The sequence below is a fragment of the Macrobrachium rosenbergii genome, chromosome 13 (genome assembly GCF_040412425.1).
Source record: "Macrobrachium rosenbergii isolate ZJJX-2024 chromosome 13, ASM4041242v1, whole genome shotgun sequence".
In the NCBI taxonomy this organism is placed as follows: Eukaryota; Metazoa; Arthropoda; class Malacostraca; order Decapoda; family Palaemonidae; genus Macrobrachium; species Macrobrachium rosenbergii.
Genome location: NC_089753.1, coordinates 43,173,506 through 43,197,705, shown reverse-complemented (window position 1 = coordinate 43,197,705; position 24,200 = coordinate 43,173,506). Strand labels below are relative to the sequence as shown.

Here is a 24,200-nt window from a genome sequence, read left to right as displayed (position 1 = left end):
GATTGTGAATATCTGATTTCTGTTTTCGTTAATGTGCTTTGTAAGTTTTTGACAGCAAAAATTGAATACAGCTGAGCTGATTCATGTCAGTATGTCCTTCCATAGTATTTTTTGCATTATGTTTCTTTAACAATTTCTTGAGAAATGTAGAGCAATTCATGATATACAGAGCAGTTTCAGTAATAAAATGCTATAATTAAAATTGGCATTTGTCATTCTCTTTTAACCTCTTGTTAACTATAGAGGAGTAATGAAGAACACATGATGTAAAGTAAGCCAATACCTAATAATACTAACTGGAATTAGGTTTTCTTGATTTATTGCTAGTTTGCCATGATAATCTGCTGCCTTAAGAGCAAATATTACTTATAACAACTAAATCCTAGAAAGTAAATTTAGAAGTAGTAACATTTATACCTACAGTGACATTGCTTTACTAAATGTAAGAAGAAGCATCATTTTTCCCACATCGTGACTAAATTCTGGTTCATGATAATGAAGTGCATATTACTGTGCATATATTTTAACATGTGCACAACTGATATAGCACTGTAATTTCATCAAGCAAAATTTCTTTAAGATTTCATTCTTGTACAAATTTCACTTTTATCTTGTTACACCTTTTCTTCAAGAACACGAAATATAAAAATGATTAGTGTAGTTGGTAAGGTTTGTTCAAGGTGCAATATTAACATAACTCAGTACTGTATTTTGGGTGACAATTTTTCAGAGATATCTGTGATTATGCAGATGAGGACGTGCAAAATGGTGCAACTATAGAATAAAAAATTCATATTGTTTTTAGGTCAAATTAATAATGCCTATAAGCATATTTATTCATTTAATATAATACTTGTTCTTTCATGTTTTCTAATCAGTTGAAACCTTTTATGACAAAATTTTCCAAGTCCAATGCTTATTTCATAATGATGAAATTAAATTTTTCTTTTAAGTAATTTTCTTTTGGTTTTATAAGGAAGTTAGCTGTGAGTAGCATACTTGTGCTTAGCTATCTGTCTTTAAATTGGACTTTTCTCACAAGATGCAGGGAAGCTTAAATTTCCAGTTCCAAAACCAAAACAAAGTTTAAGTCATCATACGCATATGCTGCTAACAAGGTTAACTGCCAAATGACCACAGTGTTTTTTGTGTCTGAAGACTAGGTGGACTGTTTCATTTATACTGCACAGTTATTCATTTGTTCTAGCGAGGATGAATGTTCTCCCAAAGTGTATTCTGATGATTCTGTGTACACTAAAGTTTCAGGGGAAAAATCATAAAATTTTAAGATACTGTGGTAACTATTAACTTTTGTCATTTTCCTCAAACTGTACCCCTCACCGAACATTGGACTCAGGTTGAGTTTTAATTTTATGGGGGTAAAATGCTTTTAATGAAAATCATTTATTCAAATCATAAGAGCATAGTACATCCATTGGAAGAACCAGAGTTCTTAAAAAGTGTAGTAATCATAGACTGCCTAGCAGTGATAATACTATAAGGAACTTTCAATATATGAGTTCTGAAAAATGTATGTATAAATCAAATCTCACGACATTTCTTTTTATATCTGTGCAGTATGAGTATCACAGTTTCATTGCTGTATTGTAAAAGCAGTTAAAGCATGCACACTGAACACAGAATTATACTTCTGGAAGAAGTATAATTCATCCATAGTAGTATTAATAAATGTTTGTTTAGTGACCCTTTCACCTTGTCTTACAGTTAGTGTCATCATTAGCGTCATCATTAGCAGCCAAAGTGAGCGACATTCCAAGAGTGTACAACTACATTTGTGCTCCGAAAGATTCCCCTTGTTCACATGAAATGTACAACAGTCCCCCTCCCCCTCGTCCTTTAGCTACAGCAACAAGCAGTGTAACACTGCCAAATTATGATACTTTGCCAGCGCCAAGAGTTGTAACTTCTAGTTCATCTACTCCTGGAGGTATAACACCTCCAGATAGTGTGAACACATCTCCAGTACCCAGAGTATCCTGTAATGAATCTCAGGCGGCCAAAGAGAGCCAGAATTTAACCCCTACACCTGTCACAGATAAGGCAAGTTGCACAGCAACACCTCCAGTACGCATACTTCACAAAGCCAAAGCTGATGAGAAGCCCCTGGATTGTTATCTTGATATGAATGTTTCATCAGATAGACATGGAAAACTGTTTGGTGAGTATTCACAAAAAAATTCTTAATTAGTACTGTATTTTGGTGAGCATTAACAAGAAAAATATTGACAAGTATTCAAAGTTTCTATGCCTCGACAGCAAGGCACATTCACAGCAGCACCAATATGCAGTAAATGTGCCTCGCTGTCGAACTTCTCAGTTACAGAAGTCCTTCAATCCTCATACCGTTTGACTGTGGAATAGCCTACTTCAGAAGTTCAAGCGAAAATACAGTGAATTACTACCCTAATACTATTCTTGCATTTTAATTCATTTTTATCTATTTAGTATTAGTTTATTTTTTTCTTTTTAATAAGTTGGATCCCTTCTTTCCGTATTTCCCTCCACTTCCACTTGCTTCTTCCTAATGAGCACCATATTCTTTAGAAGCTTGAATTTCAAGTCAATGGCCCCTGAAGAAGAAGAATAATAATAATAATAATATTAATAATAATAATAATAATAATAATAATAATAATATAATATAATAATAATATGTTTTGTTAAAGAGAATGGCAGCATCGGTGGAATTGATTTTATTTATGGTCTTCTCAATTCTTCTTATTATTTTCTTGTCAGGGCTGATATTTGCTAATAACTGGCCAATGTTCATAGTCTGGATAAGGAATTGGTTTCTTGAAATACTAATTTTATTGCATAAAAGAAATGGAAGTTAAAAGTGGCGTTTGATCACTATAGAGTTTCTGGAAATCAGGATTTGTCATATTCTCGTGCAGAATCTTCATTGTTGTTCTAAGGGTGTAGCGGAATTCCATCGTTTCCAACCGTATCATTGGTTCATTCTCAAGGAAGGGTGGGCTTGTTCTGGTTGGAATGGAGTTGTCAGAAGGTATTTACAGTGTCCCGTGTTGTGAGGGCTGAATTTTCATTGGCTGATTCAGGGGATTAAGCCCCTGGGCCAAACTGTCTCCCAGAGGTCGATGCTCGCACTGGTCTCCACGTGCGGATGTTGGAGACTGGGAGGGTAGTACTGTATAGGGAAGGTCACTGTTGGTAGATGGGGCACCACCTGACTGTTCATTCATCCGGCTCTGGGGTGCTGGTGGACGGCGCCCTATGTGCCACTGTCGGGAGGAGGGACGTCTCCTGCGTGGTGTTGAGGCTAGGTCTCTCCTTTCTGATGTGTAGGGCCTCCAGAAGGTGGGTGTGGCGGTGGTCTGTCGCCTTATCAATGATTCCAATATTAGGAATTATGTCCTTCGGGTTATTCTAACATTAAATATTCTTGTCGTGATTATGGTTGGCACCTTCCTGAGTGTGGCAGGAGATCCTCTTGGAAAATCTTATCGTGGTCATCCCAGTGTAGGCACCAGGGCATTTGTATTGGTAGACCACGTTGGTTTTCTTCAAGGGGGTCCTATACTGCGTGGGCTGGGTTGTTTTTCGAGATCAGGCCGCTGGTCTTCTTGCTGCTGCTACTACTGCTAATAATAATAATAATAATAATAATATAGGGAGATCGCAACTCTAAATGGGAATCAGCTTCGTGAAGGTACAGTGTGGAAAAAGGTTACTTTTTGCTATACCTGTACAGGATCTGGAGTGTATAATAGGCAATATTGTGCAGTATCAGAGATTCTTTATAGTGTCCCTATGACTTCAACCTGCGTTGCTCTCCTCACTTGACACCAGTTTTCTTTGCTGTCTTCTAATCTGCCTGTCTCAGTACAGTAATGGGTCCTTGGGGTCTCTCCTATCCAAAATGGCATAGGAGCATGGACTTCGTACTAAACTGTTCTTAATACAGTACAAAGGAATACAGAACTGATCAAATTATTACTGCCAATGACTTGATGTGTCAAGTTCAGGCAGTAAATACAAAAAAATTGTTAGTATGAGTTAAGCTTTTAAGACAGTATCTCTTGACATCATGAACTTAAAACTCCTATAGCACTGGAATTGCACACTACACTATGCACCATATTGATAGTGTCCTTTGTGAAAGAATATTTACACTTTAAAAACCATTCTCAGAGTGTTGCTAAAGGAGTGCTGAAGAAGACACTATCATGCTTCATGCAAAGACAAAATGATTGATATATCGATAGACAAATGGGGAACTATAGTTCCCTAACATAGTTGATAGGGAACTAATCTAGAATGAAGGTGACCATGTACACCTTGATAAAAGTCAGGAAAACCTCCACTGCCATATTTTTAGAGATGAGTTGATGCAAAGAAGGCAGGCAGATTATTATTAGTGTTATAAATTAGTTTAATGAGACCACCAAGTCTAATTTATAGCCTCACAGCAGGACTCATTCAAAGGATTTGTTTTTAAATGTAAGATGAAAACTGCACCTATGGAAAGTTAGAGGTTGGACAGTTTGGTGGTGGGTTGAAACCTGAGGGGATTAATGACAAATAAAAGGCATAAAAAATACAGCCAATGTTGATGGGATATGACAAGGAATCTTTAGTAATCCGTACAGTGTGACATGCAAGACATAATGTACGAGGTAATTGCCATGGAGTAAGAGTGATAATCTTGAGTCCAAATAAGGATTTTACTTTATAGTAAGGAAAAAAAAAATAATGTTTCTGTTATTCTTACGTAAGTAATAGAGATTTTCTTATACTATTTACCACAACACATCTTTGAGGTTGGTACAGTTGTAATTAAAGTTATGAAAACTTTTTCAGACTACAGGGAAGATGTTTACACCTTGATCGAGGCATGGAATGACAAGACGAACATTAAAACATTTGTGGAGCGAAACCAAAGTGAAATTGACAAGATGAAAAGCAGATTGGAAGCTGCTCACCAGGAACTTAATGATGGTCTGTATCCATATATAACGGTTACCTTTGTATTTTGTCTTTTGTCTGCTTACAGCATTACAAATGTAGATAAACTTTTTGTTTTTTCAGCCTGGGTTTTCTTTATGTATAAAACATCCCTAACACCTTTTTAAAATATTGTCTATTTCTGTTCACACATTTCCAGATGAAGATGGTAGTATTTACAGATAGTAAATAAATTTCAGTCTTATTCATATTGCATGTAATGTTTTTAGATTTTCTTTTTCTTTGTTAGGTAAATATTTACACAACTATAACAAGAAATTATTGTTAATGATTGTTATTAATGGTTAGTCAATTTATATGTTTTATTCCATCTTTACAGAGGTGTGTGAAAAACTTACAAATGATGAAACACTTCCTTCTACTCCTGTTGAAAATAGCAGATTTTCTAATGATACCCAACAACAAAAGACCTTGGTTGAAAAATTTATCACCCTGTTCCAAGGTAAGAAAAGTACTTGCTGCAGTTTGCTGGTAATTGTACAGTACATTTAATGTGGAAATTTGTATACTGTACATTTATATACTGTTCTGTATGAATATTATTAGCCGCACTAAGAGCAAATTTCATATGGCACCTATCAAAAGACCATTTACTCTACCAGCAAACTTTTTCCATGCTTGATTTTCCCTTTACTGGGTTAGATGTGAAATGAGCTCTATCCAGTCATCTGTCATGCCTACTTCCTTCCTGAATTCTTATTTGGTCTACGTCTTCTTCTTTGCCCTTGCCTCATATTTTCTGGGCTTTCCTACTGACCTTGGTCCTGCTCATTCTATTTTTACTATTTTCCTGACAAACTGCTCTTCAAGCTTTCTCATAGCATCCAAACCTATGAGATCTGTCTGTTTTCTAGCTTCTAGACACCCAGTCTCTCTACAACTTCCCCAATTATAATATGATCACATCATCATACCTCTGCCATGTAGTCACACCTCTTAATAATCTTCATTTTCTTTGCAAGTGCCCATTCTTTGATGCATTGAATAGTAGAGGTCTTATGTACCCACTGTTTATGAATAGGATACTCTTATTTATCCACAGTCTAGTATTTTCTTTCCACTTCATTCAGGTTATTCTTACTGTTTTTCTTTCTGACTTCTGAACTGCATCACAGCACAGAATTTCTTGTTTGTTTCTTAGGCTTGTCCTTCCAAGACAACACTGTGCTCCCCTTTTTTCCCCTATTTGCGCTCTTTATATATTTCAGGCATCTAAATTTCTCACTCCATTTTTATTTTTACTATCCTAATCATCAGCTGCATGACCCATCCATTCCTTCCAATTCAGTGTGTTGAGTTCACCACTACAACTCTTCATAAGCATCCACAAGCCCATTTTCCTCAATACTTTTTCCTTAGCTTTCTTTCAGACCCTGTAAGCTCTGTTTTGCTTTCACTTATTTTCATTGAAATGAAAATGCAAAAGTGAAATTATGACATTACATATTTAGAATGTCTAGTCATCTTTTAATAATATTGTTTTCTTGCAGACTCTCCAGCAAGCAGTGAGAACAATAACTGTTGTGAAGTGACTGATAGTTGTACACATAACCAATGTGGTGGGCTTCAGGATACTACGTCACCACCAGATGATGTCTTAAAAAAGGTCATTACAACTCTTTCTTTGAGGGACTGATATCATGCTCTGTAGTACTGCATGCGTTGATTAATCCAAGAAATTTCTATGGACATCATTGTGAATAAATTATAATAATTCCTGGGTGATCACTATAAATTTAAAAATAATTTTTTTCCTTTTCAGAGAAAGAATTCACAGCAGTCTTGTGTACTCAGGGACAGACCTCCAGTTCCTATGCCTCGTCCTGAATCTGATGTATACCTGACTTCCGATCAGCTCCATACTCCAAAACAGTATGAGGTAATTGACTCAAGGTCAACACTGGTATGGCTGGCACAGACTATATGCAAGGAATAGGGTCTAAGCCCCTTGCCTTAAGTAAGGTTTTGTGGGAGATAACAAACCTTATGTAACACAGTACAGTACACCTTGTGTACAATTTCAAGAACATAAAGCAAAACTATAAGGACAAGAGAAAACTAGCTAAGCAAAAGAATAGAGCAATACAATAGTATATACCACTAATATACCTTTACCAGTAGTCTCTTGTGTTGGGTGCTTACAATGCTCAGATCCTTTTTGAGTTGGAAAGGCTGGCTGTGCCCACTTTTTAGCATTTTACTCTACTCCCATTCCTGCTTCTTTTCTTCATTCTTGCTGTCAAACCTCTCTTGCTATCTGTCCTTAGTGCAGCTGAGAGGTTTTCTTTCAGTTCCACTTTTAGATCATTGTACAGTACTCCATCTCCTTATTTGGATCTTCATCTTGCTGTCCAACCACCCCAACCCCCTTTTTCCACTGCCTTCAGTGCTGACTGGCCCAGAGTGCCCCAGTGCTTACTTTGACTGCCTAAATTTCATAAAGTTAAGGGGGGGGGGGGCGATCTCGATCTGTACGTATGAGTTTCATGTCTGTGATCTCGTTCTGTACATATGTGTTTTATGTCGGGTGCTTCCCTTTGTTTGGTTTTGGCTTGGATATATTGCCTACGTCCACCCTCTCCCTGTTTCGGCTTTTCACTTAGGCTAATGTTCCTAATAGGTTAAGCTGGAATAGCGAGGGTTTACCTGCGTAGCCTACCCTAGTTCAATCCTTCTTTGGGTTGCTTACCAAAGGTGACTGGGAGTGCTCTCCCCACTCCTGTTCACACTCCTTTTACCAACTATATATATTATTTTGTTGTATCGAGAATCCCCTTCTTCCCCTTTTACCCTTTGCTCTTTCTCCCCTTGGTTCGTTTTCAAGGTTTGTTAACTTACCAAGGCTTGAGAGCAATTTATCCCTATTTTGTGCTGTAGCCTACATCCCCTCCCTCTGCATTGATTGGTTGTCCCTCGGTGTTGAGTGTCTGACCTTATCGGTTGGCACCCCACCTGGACCTGGAGGTGACCGGGAGGGCTCTCCCCACTCCTGTTCACACTCCTTTTACCTTTCTTTGCTCTCCTGGCCGTAGAGGTTTTTGCCCTTCCTCTCCTTTTCTCTCGCTCTTGTCGTGCAACACAGCTCACATAGCGAGGGGATGTATGAGGATCTCTGGGTGACCGGGGAGTGCTGTCCCACCCCTGGTCGCTACTTTGGGTTACCAACCTCCTGGCCTATCCTTCCCTCCCCTTCCTTTTACGTTGACTGTTTCCCTTCGTGGTGCTTCCTACCAGTTCGCACCTCACTGTTGGGATCTCATACGAGGCCAGTTAGCGTTTTCCACCTAACTGTCTTCTGTTTTATTTTCTTTCGGCGTTCCCCCTCCATTTTGCTACTACCTGTTCGGTGTTTCATTATCTTGTTGGGCGCTCTCCTTGCTTACTGCTCCGGCGGTTAGGCTATAGTGTTTAGCGGTCGGTGTTTATTCCCCCCACCGCTATCACTTTGTTCAGGATATCCTCCTCCGGGGGTTTTCCTCTCTTGGCTCTGAGTGTGCCCACTTCCGAACAGTTCATAACCTTCCCACTATGTTTGTATCCGTCACATATTGTTAAAACATGGTCGCTCCGAATGTTCCGTTGACTCTGTTTTTGTGTGTCTATGAGTTTTGTCCTGTTAGCCCGGTTTTCTCTCCGGTTTACTCCGGGGGTTTTCCTGGTCTGACTAGGCTAAGTCGCTGCTACGGTACTCTGCTCCGGCATCCGTTCCAGCATGCTCATTTCTCATACGCTTTCAGCTGGTTTTGTCAAGTGCAGGAATGCTCCGCTATCCTGCAACAAGCCAGCGGTCACGGAGTCTATAGTTCCCATTCCGGTGCACAGTCTGTGTTGGAGAATTTATAGTTTGACACGGAAGGTTGTGAAGTACGCTATGCTCTCTCCGAGCAGGCTACTTGATGAACCCGTAGGTTTTATATACACCTGTCGGTTTTATCTCCGCCAAACTCCGCCTCATATGGCTTATTATTAGTCGTTTGGCACCCGGAAGGTTGTGTTGTACGCTATGCTCTCTCCGAGCAGGCTACCTGATGAATCCGTAGGTTTCATATACACCTGTCGGTTTTACCTCAGCCAAACTCCGCCTCATATGCGGTGCGCAGTCTGTGTTGGAGAATTTATTCTTGGCTCGGAAGGTTGTGAAGTACGCTATGCTCTCTCCGAGCAGGCTACTTGATGAATCCGTAGGTTTTATATACACCTGTCGGTTTTACCTCCGCCAAACTCCGCCTCATATGGCTTATTATTAGTCGTTTGGCACCCGGAAGGTTGTGTTGTGCGCTATGCTCTCTCCGAGCAGGCTACCTGATGAATCTGTAGGTTTCATATACACCTGTCGGTTTTACCTCCGCCAAACTCTGCCTCATATGGCTTATTAATAGTCGCTCTTTCGGTGTTTGGGCTCTCTCCGGGCGAGATTCTCGATGAATCAGTAGGTTTCATATACACCTATCAGTTTTCCTCCGCCAAACTCCGTCTCATATGACTTATTAATAGTTGCTCCTCCGGTGTTTGGGGTCCTATTTTTCCCCCTCCTGGAGGCCAGCCGCAAGTCTCGTAACTCTTCGCTTCACACCCTCTAGTCCGGGGTCAGCAGCTTCGGGCGAAACGTAGAGTCGGGAAATTCCTATGTCCTTTTGGTGGACATTTGTAATGTTCCTTTCCCTGGCGCCCAGTTCTCAATGTCAGTTGCTGAAGAAGTTGCTGCCCCTTTGTTTACCGGAGTCCAAGAGTTGACCCGGTCCTCTTAAAATAAATTAGCTGTTTACGGAGGGTTTACTGAAGACGTTGCGGCCTTCAGTCTCGTTCTCGAACCTGTGAACATCGTCCCGGAGCGATAAGTAGGTGCGGGAATAAGTGAGGCAAACCTTTTCCGCTTAGCTCGACAATAAGTGAGACAAACTTTTCCTTTAGGGGATTCGTTAGATCCTCATCCCTTTTCGACGGTTCCTGGTCTACCGTCCCTAAGGTGAAATCAGTCAAGAAAGACCCTTTTTAAAACCAAGAAGACCCGCTCCGGGGCCCCTCGAGATGTCTCGGATCTCTAGTCCGGTGCCGTCTCAGAGTTAGGCCTCGTCTTCTGAAAGGGACACGCCCAAGCAAAGTAAGGCGGTTACCCCTCCTTCCTTTGTTGCAGACTCTTTTTACGGGTCTCCTTATAAGGAGCTCGATATGAGGGTCATTGACAACCTATCAAAATATCTAACTATCTATCTACCTCATGGGCCCGTGCCTTCCCTTTCCCAGGAGCTTAAATCCCAAAGAGATTAATCTCAGGACTCATTATCAACGGATCACCTGTAAAATCCTGCTCCGTTCCGGAATTCTACCGTTCCGGACACCTCCACCTCTTTTCCCCTTTGGTCTGGGGAACCTTTGGCGCCTAACCCTTTATGCTTCCCAGCATGAAGGCACCCTCCTATCGAGGGTGTGGGCACACGGAGGTTGACGGAATTGCATTTCTTCCCTTCTGGCCTGGTATCCCCTTATCCGGGTTTTACCAGACTGGCAGAAGGGGCATGGTATCTATCTGGCAAGATCCCTAAGGAAGCCCTCATCTTCCCTAGGGGCTGGGCACATCGTCTCCGTTGATAATTCTAACGGAGTGGCAGGCGGAGAATTCCAAGTTCACGCCAGCTATGGGGTCTTTACCGTGTTCTCTTTGAGAGACCTGCTTCCTACCCCTTGTGCTCCGAATGTAGCCCCTCTTATCAACAGGCTTGTTTCGGAAATAAACCGCTGACGCATCTCCGGGAGACAGATATCACAGATACATTCACAGTGAATCTTCTAACCCCGGACTACGCTTCTAATTTATTCAGCGTACAGCTCCCTAAGCTTCCGGAGTCAATTCCTGGAAGCTGAAACAGGGTGTAAAGTCAGGCTTGCCAGGTCCTGGAACTCTTTGACTTTAACAGAAACAATGTCTGTGGTATATAATGGCGGTTCGTTGTTTCGGGTCCTGATAAAATCCCTCTTGTCAGGTTTTCTGCAGGTCCTGCTTTATTTCATCAGTCCGGATGGACAGCTGGAAACACATTTTTCGGCAGCCACGTTCCGCCTTGAGCCGAAAAGTCTTATGAACAGTTTCACCTGGAGAATTAATCTTTTCCCCAGGTGGGCGTTGTTACGGTCTGTCCGGGGCTACTAATGTTAATCAGAGCCTCTGTTCTCGTGGGTGTCTACCTTACGAGCGGAAACAATCTGAACTTGCCGGGCCCTATCCCAAGTCCGGCAAAAAGTTCATGTAGTTCAAGCGCCCCCCTGCTCAGGCGGTGGTGCAGGCTCTTCAGGTTCCTGCCCCTGGACAGCCGTCAGCCTCTCACTCCCAGCCTCCACCTCGATGTGTGCGGGTTCAGCCAACACATCAGCCCCTTGTGACTCCCCCGTATGTCTCTGCCTCCTCCATATGCCTCCACCGGAGTTTTCTTTGCTTCATACGAAAACCCAAGGAAAGAATTTTCTCTAGACATTCTACCAGAGGCACTGAACCTCGGGGTTATCATAGGAGCAGGGAAGCATCCTGCTCCTCTCCGAGAAATTGGGAAGGCATAGGCTTCAGAGGAGGCAATCAAGCCTCCTCCCAGTAGTATTTCTCACATGGGTGGGAGGCTGTACCATTTTCGGGGCCACTGGAACATCAGTCCCTGGGCCCAGAGTATAGTTATCAAGGCCCGGGGTGGAGCTGGACTGTTTGTCCCCCTCCCCCAATCAGGTTCGGTCATTTACCGGCCAGAGATCTGGAGGACTTTGTGAATGACCTGTCAGGCTTTTTCAGTCTGCCAAAGAAGTCCCCTTCCACTGGAAAATTTTTCTGGGCGTGTCCCGTTTATTTTCCTCATTCAATGCGACAAGTCTCGGTTGCTTACAGTCTTGTAGGTTCGGATCCTACTGCTCCGTGGAGCCGTAACCACCTCTATAGACCTTTCCGACGCTTCCTTTCACATCTTAGTTGCAGGAAGGTTCTATCCCTTCTTGGGATTCAGACTCGGGGAGCAGGCGTACCCCTTCAGGTTCTTGCCCTCCTCAATGCAGCTCCCAGAATCTTTGCCAGTTTGAACAATACCGTAGTTCAACAGCTCCGGTATTAGAAGGTTATGCTAGCCGCATATCTAGTTGCCTGGCTCATTTGGTCACCCAGCGTCGGGAATTGCCTGAGGGTGCCGGTCATTATAATCGGTTTTCTAGAGTCTCTGGGCTTCTAAGTACACAGGAAGGAATCCCACCTGATTCTGGAGGGTAGCCTTCACTGGTTGTGAATCCAGTGGAAGCGGAAAGAGATAGCAAGGGCAACCAAACATTTCATCAACACAAGCATACCTCTCGCCATGCCCAAGAAAAGGTCTTGGGCTCTCTTCAGTTTGCGTCAGTGACGGTTCTCCTTCTGAAGTCAAAGCTGGAGTTTATAACCGGGGTATGGCGGAGTCAGGGACGTGTCTCCCTGATTCCTCCTATTTGAATAAGGGCCTCCGGCCTTGAACAACTGTCAAGAGCTTATCGAAGTCAGTTCCTCTCCAGCTTCCCCCTCCGGCCTCAGTATTCCACACCGTCACCTCTCTGGGCGGGTGGGGTAGATATTTTTGGCTCCATGAAGTACATGGAACTTAGTCGGTCACGTTCCGGCAGTTCCATATCAACGCTTTGGAGGGCTGTGGCAGTCTTCTTGCCCTTGGGAAACTTCTTCCTCCCAAGAGGATTCATTTTAGGCTGGTTCTGAACAACGCAGCAATAGTGCGCTGCGTAAACAAGTGGGTTCGAACTCGAGTTGAATCATTCAGGTTATGGTTCATTCTTCTCCATAGCCAACAGACACAAGTGCCTCTGTCTGCCAGAGGTCACTACATTTTCCCTATCCAGGGCCTCCCCCCTGGTGTCGGAATAGTCCTTAGACGGAGCGTCATTCAGGTAGTCTTGTGATCTTTTCCTGGACCTAGAAGTAGGTCTGTTTGCAACCCAATTCAGCCACAAACTATCAAGCTGCCACGACTGGTATAAACTCAGCCTGCGTCAGCCTCCTCAAAGTTCTGGTGCCCTGGCTTTGTGGTCTCTGTGAATTTTACAGTTTAGGAGGAAACTGATATTGGTCCTGTTATTACTGTCTTCCTAAAATCAGTCAAGGGATCCTACTCTATTGCAGTGTGGTTCTGCAGTTAAGTAACTAGCACTCTTCACATAGTTTTGAAGCTACAGTAATGATGCAGCCGCATTGGCCCCGAGGAAAGTGTTTTGTTGGAACCAGACTCACAGGCCCTTAACTTTCAACCCTAAGGTCTGTGTTCGTCTGAGACCAGTACTCCATCCACATTCACATTCGGTTTCCTGGTCTTTGAGTAATGTATCGGAGTTAGCTTCGGTAACCAACAATCATCTTGTTCTTACCTTTCCTTGTTGGGGAAGACCCAAATTTTTAATCAGCTTAGCTTCTAGTGCTAGTATTCCTGTACTGTCTGCCCTGTCTAGCGGAACCAACCATTTTGGTTTCCCCACATCAGGGGTAGTGTTGCGAATTCCTCACCCTAACTTTCTATCTACAGTTGAAGGTCCTCATTATCGGTGGTCACCTTGGAAGGTACTCCCCTTTCACAAGGTCTGTCTCTGTGCCCAGTTTTTTTTTTTCCTTACAGGCTTATTTAGACAGGACCTCGCAATTTTGCCAGGTCCTCTCTTTATTTGAAAAGGGGGTTACTGTCATTGTGTCTGCTATCAGGCAGCAAGTATTTTCTTAATACAAGCCTATTCAGGTTCAATTCCAAAGCTCATGATCTTAGAGCAGTGGCCACTTACATTATTTTCATTACATGAATTTCGAGGACCTTACTAATGTTCAGGGTGGAATTCTCCCCTAGTTTTCAACGTCTCTATTTAAAGTCTTTAATAGCATAAGGATGATATTTATTTCTCTGTTATTATTTCACCGGCTGACACGGGTCCCCGATCCAGAAAAAGGATTTTGACAAAGGAAAAATCTATTTCTGGGGAGGGGCCCGTGTCACCCGGTGACCCACCCCTGTTTTTCATTCTCTCCCTCCCATGGTAAACATCATTCTAGTGGGGTGGGTGCTAACATGGAATGCGACTAGTATTGCCTTGTGTACAGTCCGCGAGTAGTGCATGGGCTTGTATCGGCACCTCTCTCGTTGGGACTTTTGACATTGGGAATCTTTATAGGGCAGGGTCCCGTGATTGTGACAATCTCACCCTTTACCATATACGACTCCATTTCTTGGAGCTCGCTCTGGGGATAGTAACCCCAGCTTTACATTTAGCTTTTCTCTGGTATCTAGCAACGGAATTACCTAGACATAAGTGCTGAATGGATTATTTCACCGGGTGACACGGGCCCCTCCCCAGAAATAGATTTTTCCTTTGTCAAAATCCTTTTTATTTGTGATTAAGGAATTTATTTGTGATTATGGATTTTTCAAAATTAGCTATATATGCTATGGCTGAGGTATCTCCAAATACTGTATATTAATACAGTATAGTTAGCCCAGGAGAAACCTGCTAAAATCTCTTTCAGGAATCTTGAATCTTTTTCTGATAGAAAGTTGGATTCTGTATTGACCAATACAGTATACTGTAGTACTAACTTGTGTAAAATAGGCAGTTTAAATGTCTGCTACATTTTCAAAACCAGTTATAAATGTACATAATTTTGAATACCTGTAACTTTGAAGGATTCAGTTTCTGTGCTCTATACAGTTAACATGTGATAGATTTTATTACATAATATTGCTGATAATTTTCATCAGTTATAGAGCTAATTTATGAGAAAGTCCTTGAAGATAACAATATATATTGCGACTCTATATACTGTAAGCATATTTTTTCAAACTGAGGCTCTGACTTGTTCCGCAAGATAATTACTGACCTAAATAAAGTAAATTTTTAAATTTCAGATATTAATTGCCAAGAAGCAGTTAGAAGAGGAGGAGGAAGAGAAGAAGAGAAAACTGGGGAAGTCTTCGTCTTACACCAATGTTCCAGGAATGGCTGTGGTTGTAAGGTCACCAAGAAGTATTTGCATAGGCGGTAATAAATTCCCCAGCGCATTGCCTCCCAAAAAGACTGAAGAAAATGGTGCTGAGGAGGAGGCACTCTATACAAAAGTTTTATAAGAGTGAAGTTTTCATGAACGTTAGTCTTTGAACACTGAAACATAAACTCCTTCATTTTATAAAGAATTTTGCTGTCATCTTTGCACAGATTCACTTTCTCCCAGTCAATTTCAGAGTCCGAAGAAGCAAAGGACTAAAAAGTACTCATATTATTTTTCACTCTTTACTTCTGTTTCATTTGTGTACAAAAGAACTTGTACTAATGACTCAAACATTTTGTTTTAAGTATTCTGCACTTCCAAATTACTGATTGCCGCATTTTTAAATTTTATGAATATGGGCACATTTTAAATGTTTTAAACATTTAAAACTTAAATTATTTTACTGAACTTGATCACTTTGTTCTGTTAAGCATATTTAAGCATATTTATTATACCAAATTTGAATTTCCTCATGAACCAGGAACTGAGGACTTAGGTGGCCTCACTAAGATGGCCTGTTATGTGATTGTGAGAGTTTAATTCTAAAGCATGATCTAATGTTCACACACAATGGAGATTATTGCTCTGAGAAGTTATGATTTAATGCACACTCAGGCAACCACAGTGTTTGCTAACTTGATGTTTGTGGACTTTGTAGGCATTTTTTTCTAATGCAGTGAAAGTCGCTACTAAATCTGAGAAGTATTAAAAGTTAAAAAAGACGACTTGGTGAAAGTCAAGTACTGAAATGCTAATTTATGCCTTTTAATCAGTAAATTATCATTACTGTATTATGAAGTACATTAACCAGACGAGTGAGTCCCATATCTTTATTCATGGGTTTCACCAGGTTTGATTTTAATGAGTGAGAATTGACATAAGACAAAGATAAAGAAGTTGGACAGCTGCTGGAAAGACTTTACTACTGCCGCCAATGTGTCTCATAAAGTGCATTGCAGGTAATACCCGGGTTAGGTTTACATCTGCATAACTGCAAAAGACAGTGTATTAAAGGAATGTACTTCTTACCTTCAGCCTCTGCTATCTAACAGAAAACCAAGAGGTACCATCGAATGATTGTGACTTACAGAAGTCTTATTATTATGAATGGTTTCATTACAATCTCATGAGGGGAGGACTTAATGAAAGTTCTTCTGTCATCAAACAAATAAGCTCTAGTGATTAAAAGCACTGTACAGTAGTCCTAGTCAAAGCTCAGGGGATAAACAAAATAGTACATAGATGGTAGTTATCAGAAATTTTTTATTGCTAAAAACAAAACCACAAGGAAACTTTTCCTTAGGGTAGGATAAATTTATCATTTTATAGATTTCAGGGATGGATGAAGATTCATTTGTGTCACAAAGATATGACTTTAGAGAAAAAGAGGAAACCATTTCTACGGACTTGTTGAAGATCTCTTCCTGTTTGAAGTTTATTTGAAAAGTTCACAACTGCATTATCATTATCAACTTATATCAGGTTAGTTTTAAGGCAAAAACGTTAATGTTTCCTGTTATCATATAAATATTACTTTAATAATTATTGTATTATATTTATTGTAATCAGCCCACTGGTACATGTACAGTATAAGGAACTGTTGTTTCATGGATATCTGGTCATTTATTTTTGCATCTTTTACATTACTGCCATAGGAAGCAGATGAACTTTTTGTTATTTTGTGTTTTCTGCAACAGGAATTTTTGTAAATGTTCAAACTATTTTACACACCAAATACTGTAGTGCAGTATATGTAATACTGTAACAGAATTATACATTTTGTTCTTTTACTTGTGTGTGATTGTCCTTTATGAAATATCCTTCTTAATATAGCAGCAACCATATTTAAAAAAAGGAGATGAGATCAAACTAAGGAAACCAGAGAGTCTTTGCAATAACAGAGGCTTTATATTTGCTGTATTGACATTTGATGTTACCCAGCTTCTGAAGAAAAAATGTCTGACAAATCCCTTGTCTAAGGTTATTAAATACCATCCCATCCTCCATGTGTTACTATTATATTATTAAATACAGTATCATTAATATTGCTATAATGTACAGTAATTGAAACCACTGAGTCACATTTCCTGACTTCTGTGGCTCATCCAAAGAATTTGTTCTCAAATGACAAGTAAAAAATGAAACAAGGTTAAGTTGGATGGAAGTTAGTGAGACTAAGGGGAACAAATGAACAAATAAGGCTGAAGGGATGCTGCCAAGAGCTTTGAGTACAATCTATAGCATGCCAAACTAAGCACACTATTGGTGGTACCCTCCAATGCGAATCATGCAGGGTAATTTGTCTAACAACACTGAAGAGGGTGTTCATGTCGAGCTGTGGTGGATGGTAGCATGGGACTGATTAGTGAGAGAAATAAAAACCATCTTGGCAGCAAGTGACTATTAAATGGCAGAAATAAAAGCCATTTCAAACTGGAAGCAAATGACTTAGACAGAAATAAAAGTGATGTTAAGCTAACAGCAAGTGACTAATAAATGGCAGAAATAAAAGCCATCTGAAGCTGGAAGCAAATGACTAATAAGTGGCAGAAAAAAAAGTGTTAAGCTGACTGCAAGTGACTAATAAATGACAGAAATAAAAGCCATCTTAAGCTAGAAGCAAATGACTAATAAGTGGCAGAAATAAAAACAAAGTAAAGCTGACCGCAAGTGACAAATAGATGGCGGATACAAAAGCCACATTAAGCTAGAAGCAAATGACTAATAAGTGGCAGAAATAAAAGCAATGTTAAGCTGACTGCAAGTGACTTATAGATGGCAGAAATAAAAGTCATCACTAGCTGCAAGGAATTAACTAATAGGTGGCAGAAAAAAAAGTAATATTAAGGTGGCAGCAAGTGACTAAAAAATTGAAGAAATAAAACCAACTTAAGTTGGAAGAAAAAGAAACACAAGTGTTCAGCTGGTGGCAAGTGGTTGATGAGTGACAAAAATACATTTGTCCTTCCCAATTTGTGGATAATTTTTGGTACCCAAAAACGGGTCATTCAACCAGCCCACTGACTAGCTTAGACTAGGCCACAGTTTTTGTACTTTTCCATATACACACATACATACATTTGTTACTATCTTCTTAGAAAATAAAAGTGGGAAGGGCTACAGGTAGGCAACCAAATAAAAGCATTTTTCATAAAAAAAATGTAACCTTAATAGAATTCGACCACATAATAGACAAATAATATTTAAAGGTTCTACAGTGTATGTATGGAAAGATAAAAGAGTTCACCTTCAATAAATAGAATGTTTCTTCTTAAACGAAATGACTTGATTTTTCTGGCGGGTTTTGTCCCGACAATATTTACGGCCACCCTCACAGGAGTAATATCCTTGCCCTCCAAGGAATAATATTCTCGCCCTCAAAGAAATGATATTTTCGACATTACAGGAGTTATATTCTCGCCCTCACAGGAGTTATATTCTTGCCCTTACAGGAATTATATTCTCGCCCTTTTAGTAGTTATATTCTCGCCCTCACAGAAATAAGATTCTCACTCTCACAGGAGTAATATTCTCACCCTCACAGAGTTATATTCTCGTCCTCACAGAAGTAATATTCTCACCCTCACAGGAGTTATATTCTCACCCTCACAGGAGTAATATTCTTGTCCTCATAGAAATAATATTTTTGCCTTCACAGAAGTAATATTCTCACCCTCACACGAGTTATATTCTCATCCTCATAGGAGTTATATCCTTGCCCTCATGAAAGTGATATTCTCGCCCTAAATGGAGTGATATTCTTGCCCTCAAAGGAGTTATATTCTCACCCTCACAGAAGTAATATTCTCACCCTCACAGGATTAACATTCTCACCCTCACAGAAGTAATTCTTCCTCACAGAATTAATATTCTCACCCTCACAAGAGTTATATTCTCGACCTCACAGGAGTTATATTCTCGCCCTCACAGGAGTAATATCACCCTTACAGAAGTAATACTCTTGCCATCACAGGAGTAATATTCTCACCCTCACAGGAGTTATATTCTCGCCCTCAAGGGAGTCATATTCTAACCGTCAGAGGAGTTATATTCTCCCCCTCACAGGAGTAATATTCTCGCCTTCACAGAAGTAATATTCTTGCCCTCACAGAAGTAATATTCTCACATTCACAGGAGTAATATTCACTCCCTCACAGGAGTTATATTCTCACCATCACAGGAGTAATATTCTCGCCCTCATAGGAGTAATATTCTCGCCTTCACAGAAATAATATTCTTGCCCTCATAGGAGTTATATTCTCGCCCTCATAGTACTTATATTCTCGCCCTCAAAGGAGTAATATTCTCACCTTCACACAAGTAATATTCTCGTCCTCACAGGAGTTATATTCTCGCCATCACAGAAATAATATTCTTGCCCTCATAGGAGTTATATTTTTGCCCTCACAGGAGTTATATTCTCTTCCTCACAGAAGCAATATTCTCGCCCTCACAGGAATTATACTCTCGCCTTCACAGGAGTTATATTCTCGCCCTCACAGAAGTAATATTCTCGCCCTCACAGAAGTAATATTCTCGCCCTCACAGGAGCAATATTCTCACACTTACAGAGGTAATATTCTTGCCATGACAGGATTAATATTCTCGCCCTCACAGGAGCTATATTCTTGCCCTCACAGGAGTAATGGTATTGCCCTCACAGAAGTAATATTCTCGCACTCACAGGAGTTATATTCTCGCCCTCACAGGAGTAATATTCTCACCCTCATAGGAGTCATATTCTCTCCCTCACAGAAGTAATATTCTTGCCATCACTGGAGTAATATTCTCACCCTCACAGGAGTTATACTCTCATCCTCATAGGAGTTAATTTCTCACCCTCACATGAATTATATTCTCGTCCTCATAGGAGTTATATTCTCGCTCTCACAGGAGTAATATTCTCGCCCTCAGAGGATTAATATTCTCACACTCACAGGAGTTATATTCTTGCCCTCACAGGAGTTATATTCTCACTTTCAGTTATATTGTCACCCTCACAGAAGTAAGATACTCGTCCTCACAGGAGTAATGTTCTCGCCCACACAAGGAGTTATATTCTCTCCCTCACAGGAGTTACATTCTCACCCCCAAAGAAATATTTTTGCCCTCATAGAAGCAATAATCTCACCCTGACACGAGTTATATTCTAGCCCTCACAGCAGTATTCTCGCCCTCACAGGAGTTATATTCTCGCCCTCACAGGAGTTATATTCTCGCCCTCAAAGAAGTAATATTCTCATCCTCACAGAAGTAATACTCTCGCCCGCATATAAGTAATATTCTCACCCTCACAGAAGTAATATTCTTGCCCTCAAAGGAGCTATATTCTCGCACTCACAGGAGTTATATTCTCGCCCTCATAGTAGTTATATTCTCGCCCTTACAGGAGTAATATTCTCGCCCTCACAGGGGCAGTATTCTAGCCCTCACAGAAGTAATATTCTTGCCCTCAAAGGAGCTATATTCTCGCACTCACAGGAGTTATATTCTCGCTCTCATACTAGTTATATTCTCGCTCTCATAGAAGTAATATTCTCGCCCTCACAGAAGTAATATTCTCGCGATCACAGGAGTAATGTTCTTGCCTCACAGAAGTAATATTTTTGCCCTCACTGAAGTAATATTCTCACACTCACAGGAGTTATATTCTCGCCCTCATAGGAGTTATATTCTCGCCCTCATAGGAGTTATATTCTTGCCCTCACAAAAGTAATATTCTCTCCCTCACAGGCTTAATATTCTCGCCCTCAATGGAGTAATATTCTCGCCCTCACAGGATTAATATTCTCGCCCTCACAGGATTAATATTCTCGCCTTCACAGAAGTAATGTTCTTCTTCACAGGATTAATATTCTCACCCTCACTAGAGTAATATTATCGTCCTCACAGAAGTAATATTCTTGCCATCACAGGAGTAATATTCTCACCCTCACAGGAGTTATATTCTCGCCATCACAGGATTAATATTCTCGCCCTCACAGGAGTTATATTCTTGCCCTCACAGGATTAATATTCTCGCCCTCACATTAGTAATATTATTGCCCTCACAGAAGTAATATTCTCGCCCTCACAGAAGTAATATTCTCGCCCTCATAGGAGCAACATTCTCAACCTCACGGGAGTTATATTCTGCCCTCAGAGAAGTAATTTTCTTGCCATCACAGGAGAAATATTCTCACCCTCACAGTAGTTACATTCTCATCCTCAGAGGAGTCATTTTCTCACCCTCACAGGAATTATATTCTCGTTCTCATAGGAGTTATATTCTCGCCCTCACAGAAGTAATATTCTCACACTCACAGGAGTTATATTATTGCCCTTACAGGAGTAATATTCTCTCCCTCACGGGAGTAATATTGTAGCCCTCAGAGGGATATATTCTCTCCCTCACAGGAGTAATATTCTCGCCTTCACAGAAGTAATATTCTTGCCCGCACAGAAGTAATATTCTCGCCCTCACATGAGTAATATTCTCGCCCTCACAGAAGTAATATTCTCGCCCTCACAGGAGTAATATTCACGCCCTCACAGGAGTTATATTCTCGCCCTCACAAGAGTAATATTCACGCCCTCTCAGGAGTTATATTCTCGCCATCACAGAGGTAATATTCTCGTCCTCATAGGTGTTATATTCTCTTCCTCATGGGAGTAATATTCTCGCCCTCACAGGAGTAATACTCTCGCCCTCGCAGTAGTAATATTCTCGCCTTCACAAGAATTATATTCTCGCCCTCACAGAAGTAATATTCTCGCCCTCGCAGGAGCAATATTCCCACACTTACAGAAGTAATATCCTTGCCGTGACAGGATTAATATTCTCGCCCTCACAGGAGTTATGTTCTTGCATTCACAGAAGTAATATTATTGTTCTCACAGGAGTTATATTCTCGCCCTCACAGGAGTAATATTCTCGCCCTCACAAGAATAATATTCTCTCCCTTACAGAAGTAATACTCTTGCCATCACAGGAGTAATATTCTTACCCTCAGAGGAGTTATATTCTCGTCCTCACAGGAGTTATATTCTCGCCCACACAGGAGTTACATTCTCGACATCATAGTAGTTATTTTCTCGCCCTCAAAGAAGTAATATTCTCGCCCTCACAGGAGTTATATTTTCGCCCTCACAGGAGTTATATTTTCGCCCTCACAGGAGTTATATTTTCGCCCTCACAGGAGATATTTTCTTACAACCACAGGATTAATATTCTCGCCCTCACAGGAATTATATTATTGCCCTAATAAAAGTGATATTTTCGTCCTCACAGGAGTTATATTCTTGCCATCACAGGATTAATATTCTCGCCCTCACAGGAATTATATTATTGCCCTCACAGAAGTAATATATTCGACCTCACACAAGTTATATTCTCGTCCTCACAGAAGTAATATTCTTGCCCTCACAGGATTAATATTCTCGCTGTCACAGGAATTATATTATTGCCCTCTCAGAAGTAATATTCTAGCCCTCACAGGACTTATATTCTCGCTATCACAGGAGTAATATTCTCGCCCTTACAAGAAGTATGTTCTCGCCCTCACAGGAATTACATTCTCACGCTCACAGAAGTAATATTCTTGCCATCACAGGATCAATATTCTCGCCTTCACAGGAGTTATATTCTCGTCCTCACAGAATTAATATTCTTGCCCTCACAGGATTAATATTCTCGTCCTCACATGAATTATATTATTGCCCTCACAGGGGTAATATTCTCGCCCTTGCAAGAATTATATTCTCGCCCTCACAGGAATTATGTTCTCATGCTCACAGAAGTAATATTCTTGCCATTGCAGGGGTAATATTCTCCCTCTCACACAAGTAATATTCTCGCCCTCACAGAAGTAATATTTTCTCACTCATAGGAGTAATATTCTCGCCTTCACAAAAGTTATATTCTCGTCCTCAGAGGAATAATATTCACGCCCTCACATGAGTTATATTCTCGCCCTCACAGGAGTAATATTATTGCCCTCACAAAAGTAATATTCTTGCCATCACAAGAGTAATATTCTCACCCTCACGGGAGTTATATTCTCGCCCTTACAGGAGTTATATTCTTGCCCTCACAGGATTAATATTCTTGCCCTCACAGGAATTATATTACTGCCCTCACAGAAATAATATTCTTGCCCTCACAGGAGTTATATTTTCGCTCTCACAAGAATTATCTTCACGCCCTCACAGGAATTATATTCTCACCCCCACAGATTAATATTCTTGCCATCATAGGAGCAATATTTTCACCATCACTGGAGTTATATTCTCGCCCTAACAAGAATTATATTCTCGCCCTTACAGGAATTATATTCTCACCCTCACAGAAGTAATATTCTTGCCATCACAGGAGTAATATTCTCACCCCCACAGGATTTACATTCTCGTACTCATATGAGTTATTTTCTCACCCTCACAGGAGTTATATTCTCGTCCTCGTAGGAGTTATATTCTTGCCTTCACAGGAGTAATGTTCTCGCACTCACAGAGTAATATTCTAGCCCTCACAGGAGTTATATTCTTCCCCTCACAGGAGTAATATTCTCGCCCTCACAAAAGTAATATTCTCGCCGTCACAGGAGGTATATTCTTGCCCTCACAGGATTAATATTCTCGCCCTAACAGGAATTATATTGTTGCCCTCACAAAAGTTATATTCTCGCCCTCACAGAAGTAATATTCTTGCCCTCAGAGGGTTAATATTCTTGCCCTCATAGGAGTTATGTTATTGCCCTCACAGAAGTAATATTCTCGCCCTCACAGGAGTTATATTCTTGTCCTCACAGGGGTAATATTCTCACCCTCACAGAAGTAACATTCTTGCCATCACAGGAGAAATATTCTCACCCTCACAAGTTATATTCTTACCCTCACAAGAGTTATATTCTCGCCCTCACAAGAATTATATTCTCATCCTCACAGAAGTAATACTCTTGCCATCACAGGATTAATATTCTCGCCCTAACAGGAATTATATTATTGCCCTCACAAAAGTTATATTCTCGCCCTCACAGAAGTAATATTCTTGCCCTCACAGGGTTAATATTCTCGCCATCATAGGAGTTATGTTATTGCCCTCACAGAAGTAATATTCTCGCCCTCATAGGAGTTATATTCTTGTCCTCACAGTGAGTAATGCAGTCTTGGAAAGAACTTT

At 40.6% G+C, this 24,200-nt stretch overlaps 2 protein-coding genes across 4 annotated transcripts in view; one reads left to right on the top strand and one right to left on the bottom strand.

The window, feature by feature from the left end:
• stumps (DBB domain-containing protein stumps) overlaps positions 1-16,833 on the top strand; it is a 68,250-nt gene extending 51,417 nt beyond the window's left edge. Inside the window, exons 10-15 of the mRNA XM_067115324.1 lie at positions 1,726-2,179; positions 4,843-4,980; positions 5,327-5,449; positions 6,498-6,613; positions 6,770-6,886; positions 14,904-16,833. Of these exons, the coding sequence (XP_066971425.1) occupies positions 1,726-2,179; positions 4,843-4,980; positions 5,327-5,449; positions 6,498-6,613; positions 6,770-6,886; positions 14,904-15,122 (1,167 nt within the window). The 3' untranslated portion in view covers positions 15,123-16,833. The remainder of the gene's footprint in view (positions 1-1,725; positions 2,180-4,842; positions 4,981-5,326; positions 5,450-6,497; positions 6,614-6,769; positions 6,887-14,903) is intronic.
• LOC136845238 (uncharacterized) overlaps positions 1-24,200 on the bottom strand; it is a 211,881-nt gene that overhangs the window by 79,970 nt on the left and 107,711 nt on the right. The window lies entirely within an intron of this gene.